The sequence below is a fragment of the Enhydra lutris genome, unplaced genomic scaffold, assembly GCF_002288905.1.
Source record: "Enhydra lutris kenyoni isolate GAN:26980312 unplaced genomic scaffold, ASM228890v2 scaffoldscaffold1, whole genome shotgun sequence".
Classification (NCBI taxonomy): domain Eukaryota; kingdom Metazoa; phylum Chordata; class Mammalia; order Carnivora; family Mustelidae; genus Enhydra; species Enhydra lutris.
The window spans coordinates 56,012,442-56,021,444 of NW_019154085.1; the positions used below are offsets into that span (position 1 = coordinate 56,012,442).

The following is a 9,003-nucleotide window of genomic DNA, read 5'->3' on the forward strand; positions in this document are numbered from 1 at the left end:
TATGAGAGGGAATGTAAAAGAATAAATGATCAGCAGATATAGAAGATGATCTTTTTTTCCCGAAGGAAAGCAAAAACCATATTAATGTATTCACTGGATTTCAAATTAAATTGAGGAAATGAAGAAATTTTAATTTAACTCACAATCAAACTGTAACTTTAACTCTTTTTAATGGTTCAATTAACATGGAAAGTTATGGAACTTCTAACTAAGTGCAACTCTTAGCAAGTCTCACATGTTCTTGTAGAGATTTCCCTCAGTTCTTACCTGACATCAGTTAGCCGTTGGTGTTCCTGCCACCACACTTGCTTGTGTTGTTTTAGTAGTGTTTGTTCCTTAGATATCTTTGAAGTCTCCACTGCTTTCCTGATCTAGATTTAGAAGAACAAAAAAGGAGCAATTCCAATGTTTTCTAAGTGTGTTTTCCACAAGGAAATTGTTTAATTTGTCATTTCTAAGTTAAATATTTATTCTTTTTCAATTCTATTAGTGCATTCTCTAACACAAAATCCACCTTAAAATAAGTAATTCATTAAACAAAATGCAGGACAGTGAAAGAGAAAATGGTTTGGAATACTGTCCAAGTCAAGAATTGTCTTTAAAGTAGTTATGAAAAGAAAGATGATGTAATTCTATTTTCCTTACATACAGTGAAAAACACCTTAATTCACACAGTCTCGGGAAAATTTTTCAAGAGCTTTCCATATATTTCTTCTCTTTTTGATACCTCTTCCCTACCAGGCATTATGGCCATCATTATCCCCATTTGACTTATGAGGACACTGAAGTTCAGAGAGGTTAAAAAAACTTGTCAAGATCATAAAGCTCATAAACTTCAGAAACACATAGAACCTTGGTGTTCAGATTGGCTTTTACATGCTCCTTCAGCAGAGGATTGGGAAAAGTCAATTGGATAAGTTGTTAGAAAGTCTGGCTTTAGTTTCAGCTTCAGCACCTACTAGAAATATGACCTTGAAATCCAGTTTTAATCTTTCAACTCCATGACTTCATAAGTAAAGTTTTAAAAAATTTAGGCAAATATTTATTTGAAGGAACTTAAAGAAATTGTGAAAAATCATGTAACACTAAAGCCCACATTTGTAATTAAATTTTAAATTTCCCCAAATTTTATGGCTTTTTGAAAATGTGGTTCATAATTAGTGCTTTGGAGTTTGTTGACAAGTTATATCAGGCCTGGATCTGTTTGCCTTAACATCCATTCTTGGCCATCTCCCTGATCTGCTCCATATCACAGAGCAGCCCGTTTCCCAGACAACCCTATTAACAGGCTTCCAGCTGGTTTCAGCCAAAGGGAGAAACTGGTTTCAGAGACTGAACAGAGGGAGGAAAGCAGAAGCCAAAGGATTACTCTGCCTGCCTTTTCTACTCTCAGAGTGGTCTCCAGAAGCATCTGCATCTTCTCCTTTGCTCTAACTTTTCTTGACAGTTCTACTATGGTTCCAACAATTTCTGGGTAAACTCAGCCCACACAATGTGGTACAGACTTGCTTTTTTCTAATGTCCCTCTGACCCAAGCATGGCAGTGACTTTTGCTGTTGTTAACCCCTGTATTCCTTCATGGCCCCATTTGGCTTCTCAGCCTGTGTAACCATTTCCTGCATTAATGACACCTAAAATCCTCAATGTCTGGATGCCTGGGTGGCTGAGGGTCATGATCCTGGAGTAACAAGGAGTCTGCTTCTCCCTCTGACCTTCTCCTCTCTCTTGCTCTCTCTCTCTCACAAATAAATGAATAAAATATTTAAATGCTCAATGTCTGTTTCCTTGTTAGACTGATATTCATGTGTTCACTGAATTCACATATCCAATATTAGTACTTCTAAACATCTACAAAAGTGCTACTCTCAAATCAGAAATTTGATGAAATATGCATATTTTATGTTTTCTGTGCTACTAGAATACTTAGTAGGCTGAAAGCTTTAACAGATCAATGATGAAGATAAAAAAATTTCAGAAGACAAGTCTTAAAAAGAGACTCTTTATAATGCATGCTATTTCTAGCTGTCATTCACTGATTGCTTTAACCTTGCGTTTATCTTTCCACTGTTCCAGTTACTGATTCAAAATTAGGGGTATAGGAAAACAAAAACATGAAGTCAAAGTCAAATCTTTTTCTCAGGAGGTCTTAGGAGTGTTACAATTAGGAAAAGTACATTTAAATAAGAACAGGAGGGGCACCTGAATGGCTCAGTGGGGAAAGCTTCTGCCTTCCGCTCAGGTTGTGATCCCAGAGTTCCGGGATCAGCCAGAATCAGACTCCCTGCTTAGCGGGGAGTCCACTTCTCCCTCGGCCTCTCCCTCTGGCAGCTGCACCCTCTCTCTCTCTCTCTCATTCACTCTATCTCTTTCTCTCAAATAAATAAATAAAATCTTAAAAAAAAAAAAAAGGACACTGCAGAGAAACACTCAGCAATCCTTATTTCACCTACTAAAAACATAAAAGTACATAGTGTTTCTAAAATCTGACACTCTTGCATTTGCTTTAAGAATGCCTAAAACCCCTTCCAACTATTTGCCACCTATAGCCTCTAAAATTTGTTGCAGCAGACACAACTTTTAAAATTAGATTTCTTTGACATATTTGGTCCATGTTGTACAAAAAACTTAAAACACATTGGTGAAAGATGTAGACACATTTTTATAGCTTAAAAAAATCAATGTTGTAGCCTTTGAGCCCAGGGTAAGACCAATTAAGTAGACTATAAAAGTGGAAAATAAAGCTACTATTTTTCACTAGACACTTCCAATATTTAAAGAACATCCTGATTTTTTGTAAGTTCACTCATTGACTCCACTTCTATCCTCAGGCCAAAAATGAAGGAAAAATAAAGTCTTAAAAGAACAAAAAGATTTAAAGTTGTGTCTTTTTCAATAGAGAGATTTCTAGGTGATTCTAATGTATTTTGCTGGGCAATAAGCCATATGAAATCAATATTTAAGGTGGATGATGATTTATGCAGAACGCTAATGAATTAAAAATAGCAAAAATAATAAATTCATTAACGAATAAGAAACTAGAGGTTTCCTATATGGTCTATTGTGATGATCCAAAATAATAAGGCTCTAAATCGGCACCTTGAAATGCATGAAAACCCTTTGGGCAGATGGTCCATTTTTAAATATAAGCAACAATAAGTAGTGGAAAACTTAAATGTTGGTTACATATGTATATACATTTGTCAAAATTCACTGAGATGTACATAAGATCTGTGTACTTATTATACCTCCTCAAAGGTAAAAGAACAGTTAAGTGTATAAGGAACTGTTAACATAAATAAAAAGAAAAAAACCCATCTACCTAAGATGTAATTCCTCATCTATCAAGTTAGAAAACCTCAGATGTGTCACAAAATACCCTGTGAGGCTATAGGGAAACATATTCTTTCCTGTTGCTGGTGGGAATGCAAAATGGGGCAGCCTCCCACAGAAAGGAATCTGGAGGTGTGTAGTGAAATTTCTAATGGATTTACCCCCCGACCTAGTAAATTTGCTTACAGAAATCTATCTGAAGACTATACTGACAAAAGTATAAAAAGACAAATAAACAACAAACTATTCACTGCAGCACTATTTGTGATGGAAAAAGACTGCAGTACAAAAATTCTATCAATAAGTGATCCTGCCAAAATAATTGAACCGGAATCTCATCAAATCTGCAGATATAACTACCAATTTACTGGAAATACAAGAGACAGAAAAACATGTTAAGTGACACCACCAGGATGTAATCAGCAAAATCCAGACTATAAGAAAATATAAAAGACAAACAATATAATTTCTTCAAAAAATAAATTACAAAAATACAAGAGGATAGAGGAGGAGACCTAAAAAATAAAAATCAACTGTAATATACAGATCCTACTTAGATACTGATTTGAACAAACTCTAAGTAAAAAGAATTGAAGACAATCATGGAAATTTAACATTGGATATTTGAAATTAAGAAATTATTAGTATCCTAATGGTAATGGTATTATAAGGTTTGGGGTGGGGCTGTTTAGCCCTCATCTTTTAGAGATACATGCTGAAATATTTATGGTTAAATATTATGATGCCTGAGATTTACTTCAAAACAACCCGGCAGAGGGGAAAGTTGTAGTAAGGACTACAGAGAAAACAATAGCCAAGAGTTGATCATAGTTGAAGCTGGATAAATTACAAAGAGATTATTAATCATTCACTCTCATTTTGCATGTGCTTACAATTTCTGATAATGTTTTTTAAAAAAGAATTAGTAGACAAATAGTTAGATAATAAGAAATATTTATTCTTGCTAAGCAAAACTATTCAAATAAAAATAATTATAAAGATCTCTTTTATACTTAACCTAAATTATATGTGAACAGTTAACATATAATATACCAAAAATTGGTCTCTGTTTCCAGCCCAAATCTACTTTTTGACTTCAGGTTCAATCTCAGCCTGTGAAAGACTAGATCACTCTATGTTCACATCAGTGTCTTATCTGGCAGTCCACAACTTGTGCATGATCAATGACATAGACACATCTGATCAATATACCAATACGAGTAACAGAAACAAGGCAAGTCTTCTGAATTTACTGCTAATTAACAATAATTATCAAATATAACTAAGTACTCTAGATCCAACTTGATGCAAATACATCCTTAGTGTTCAGTTTAAGTATATTTACATTTAATATTGCCAGAGTATACTACTATAGTAATTAACAATGATTGTTAAAGCTGTTAATTTCACGAGCAAGAAAAGAACATATTTAGTTAGGTAAAAAGGAGGAAATGAACTGATATTTAACAAAAATATTGAAAGAATGTGGTAATTATGTAATATGAGGAAGAAAAATATTCTTCTTGAGCCAAGGCATATTTTATATAAATGTAAATAACAATATAAGAAAGAGTAACAGAGATAACATTATAATAATAATCCCAGTTGGTATAGACTGGTTCGTATATATATTAGCATTCGTAACATTAAACAAAATAAACTTTAAGAATTATACTTAATTTCTAGTTATCTAATTCCATTTAAGCCATGAATCTTTCAAGGAAAAGTCTTCTTTAGGAATTGTTCACATTTTGTAAGAGTCAATTAAAAGCAAAATATCAACTTGTTATCTCTAAATTAAAAGAGAAGGAAAGACCAAAAATCACATGAAACAACATTCTCAGTACATCTTTCTTAATCCAGCTGTACTAAAAAAATGAAAACTATAAAAGGAAAGAAGAAAGTATTAGAAAATGATGAGGTATCCAGGATATGCTTTGTTCTCACTAACTGAAATTCAAAACAACAGATACTATAAAAATGCTCTAACAGGACAATTCCTTATCATTATGAATCTATGAAGACTAAAAATGGAAGCAAGAAGCTTATCAAAATGATTGCTACAGACTGTGGACCATTTTCAGTAGCTGAAGACAAGGGATTTTTGAGATTTGTCAAGCTATAAATCCCAGGTACAGTTATTTCCAGAAAATATGTAACTAAAAATCTTCTTCCTGAATTATATTCTGTGAACAAAAAGGTTATTGATGTTATTTAAAATAACATCTGTTGAAAGTGATCATCTGTTTAATCTCACAAATGTGTAACACAGTGACCAGAGAAGCAATCTACAGCTGACCGGGCTGAGAAATTACTGCCCTTGCACTTAATATAAAAAACTGAAAGCCACATCAATGATTAAAATTTTCAAACATGTTTATTCTTTAATAGTGATTCTATTATGAAAGAGAAATTCCCCATGGCCAAGCAATGAGTTATGACACTCAACCATTCTACATTCAGCCAAAAAAATTGTTTTGGAACATGATGGATGGACAAACAGAGACAAACAGATATATAGATAATATTTAAGATGTATGTGTGTATATATATGAATATATATGCACATATTCCAATACTGAAAGGGTGTAGAGGAAGTACCTGTGGTGGTATCTTTATTAGAACAACACTTTGGAAAAGAACTTTTTAAAAAACATCCAAATTTTTTTTCCTTGAACACTCCAATCATGGGAATTTATCCTATGAGGGTAAAAGATTCTAAAACATGAAAATTGTCTCTGCATGAAGATATTTACCAAAGTATGATTTGTAATATTGTAAAATTGGATACAATCCAAATATCCAAAAATCGAGACGTGATAAGGCATATTATCTTTTTCTATTTGAAGTACTCATCACTCCTGTTTTGGCTTAATTTTTATTGGCCTTGACATCCCAATTCCAATGTCATTGCCTCAAAAAGGGCTTTCCACTGAACTACGATCAAGTGCTGTTAGTATACACTAGACAGCATGTTTTTATTATTTGAAAACACTCACTTTCCTCCTTCTCTCCTATAAACAGTGCATGCCATGAGGGTAAGGGATGTATTTTGCTCATTATTGTATTATTGAGCCACATAATAAATATTTATTTATGAGAGCAATTAAATATTCTATAATAAATATTAAAAAGATTATGTGGCAAAGTGTTGGGGGAAAGTATACAGGATTTCATGTCTATGTTTATCATGGGAGAAAATAAAATATATATGTATATATTTATGTCTATATATGTATGAATATATGTGATGTATATACAATGGGTCAGAATAGAAGTCAGAAATATGAAAATAGTTTTATTAGGATGATGGTTATATAATGGTTATAATGGTTTATATGGTTATATAAGTGATTTTCCCATAAAATTTCTTTCAATGTCCTGAGAACATCAAATTCTTTTAAAGTTACATCTGAACTGAAAAAATAAGGCCCTTTCTAAGAAGTCTGCTTAGTTTGAGGGGATATATCTCATGGGTAGATAGTCATTTCTTTAAAATAGGTACAAAATGTGCTTTGGAATCATAATGTTTGCCATTTAAATAAGACATTAACCATAAAAAGCCATGTAAAACTCTCTCCCTCTGTCAAATAAATAAATAAAATCTTAAAAAAAAAAAGCCATGTAAAACTAATGTAACACAAAAAATATTAAATGCAAATGAAAACTTTTAATTGCTTAATATGTCACTTTGCCAAATCAGATTTTTAATGTAACAAAGCAATGAACATGTTGCTTGTAATGTACTTTATTATTTGCACAAGAGAGAAACATACTGTAAGAGTAATCCTAAACCACACTTGATCCTAAAATACTGTACAATCATTTGTACAAAAAGCTTTTGAAAAATCTAGTCCAGGTTCACCTTTTCTGAGATGAGGGCAAAAAAGGGAATTGTAGAAAAGAGAGGCACTTGAGGGCATATTTGTATCATGTTGCAAAAGGAGCCTTAAATCAGATGGTAATCCATGGCTGGCACTTATTTGCAGTTCTTATTTTTCAGAGTAAGTTAGAAATTGTTAAAAGCTAATAAAATAGCTAGCTTTCTAAAAGTAAAGACCTCAGGGATGTTATGAACATTAACTGAGGAATGCATGTAAACTATATAGCAAAGAGTCTGAGAGCATTCAATAAACGTCAGCGGCTCTTCACTATTATTAATAGTTGGAAGATTCTAAAAACTATTTAGAATGTCATTAATATTCACATTTACATTATAAATATCATTTTACTTCCAGGAAACTCAATTTTCCAAAACTAGAAAACACACATACACACATACACACTTCTAACCTTTAGCTCTGTAGAGGCAGAAGCTAATTTTTTTGCTTCCGTTAATGCATGCAACTGTTGATAGTCTACTGGTTTATACTTGATGTTTCTCATTCCATTTTTCATATGGAACACCAGATTATCTGTTTTTCATTAAAACAAAAGATGACAAAAAAATAATATCACATTATTGGAAGTCTCAAAATAGCTACGGCAACATGTCGACTGTTGTCTTATTTTTAAGTATTTTTAAGCAAAAACAAGAAATGATATTATAACATTCATAGTATAGTTGGACCTCTATGTTTAGAAACTTTAAAAATGATTACCACTATATACTTTGCATAAAATTACTTCTAAAAGAACATAAAGGGAATACTTCCATTTAAATAAGTTTATTGAGAATTTTAGAAAATTGTCAAATTTTCTTCAAATTGTCAAAATTGTCAAAGTGTAACGTCTTTTTATTTTAAAAAGTTTTAGGCATCAACTGTGAATATTTAAGTATCATTATAAATAAAATTAAGTAGATTTTTAAAGTCATAGCTGCATTTCTAATAGAAAAAAATTGAAATAATTTCAAGTAAATTTGAAAAAAGGTTGAAACTTAAAGCCAAAAAATTTAATGGGCCAAGTAAGAATAAAATGATGTAAAATGGTCAGGTAGGCATTCTCCATCCAAATACATAAAATATCCTAGTTTAGTATGATGTTCGCTTTTCTGATAAAGTAAAACGTAAGTAGAAGGTACTCAAAGGCCTCGTAGCATAAAGTATAATAATCTGAGTAATTCAAGGGCAAAATGCATTTTTGCCCCAATTATATAAATAATTAATCTGTACCATACAAAGTAATTGAGATTAAGTATATCATGAGTCACATGACTTTTAAGTAGACTCCAAATGATTTAAGGACAAACACAATAAAGGAGATTATTGTTATCTTGACCACTGTTGAAGATTAAAGTATACATTGTAGAGTATGCATTGTAAGAGAACTGGAGAAACCTTCAGTATGACCAAACAATGAGCTTTCCATTAAAATTTTGAAAATCAACATTCCAACTTCACATCATCCATAATCCACTATAAATCATAGGACAGATCTGGAAGTAGAAAAAATACCTGAGCTATCGTTTTTCTGAATTGTCATGAATGGTTGATCTCTTTTATTCAAGTCCTCCATATCTGTGGAAGAAACAAGAAGACAGCTAAGATTTCACAATGTTACTTCCCAAGTGTTTTTAAAGATGCGTTAATCGTAGTTTTCTTTCTTTCTTTCTTTTTCTTTCTTTCTTTCTTTCTTTCTTTCTTTCTTTCTTTCTTTCTTTCTTTCTTTCTTTTTCTTTCTTTCTTCCTTTCTTTCTTTTAAAAACAAGGCCCATGGCTGGATGCCATAACT

General features: G+C 32.1%; 1 protein-coding gene across 1 annotated transcript in view; it reads right to left on the minus strand.

Annotated features, from left to right (window-relative positions):
• LOC111145087 (coiled-coil domain containing 148) overlaps positions 1 to 8,793 on the minus strand; it is a 179,183-nt gene extending 170,390 nt beyond the window's left edge. The window contains exons 1-3 of the mRNA XM_022499720.1: positions 8,727 to 8,793; positions 7,624 to 7,745; positions 268 to 371 (exon numbers count right to left, since the gene is read on the minus strand). Of these exons, the coding sequence (XP_022355428.1) occupies positions 268 to 371; positions 7,624 to 7,745; positions 8,727 to 8,787 (287 nt within the window). The 5' untranslated portion in view covers positions 8,788 to 8,793. The remainder of the gene's footprint in view (positions 1 to 267; positions 372 to 7,623; positions 7,746 to 8,726) is intronic.
• Positions 8,794 to 9,003: the final 210 nt, after the last annotated feature.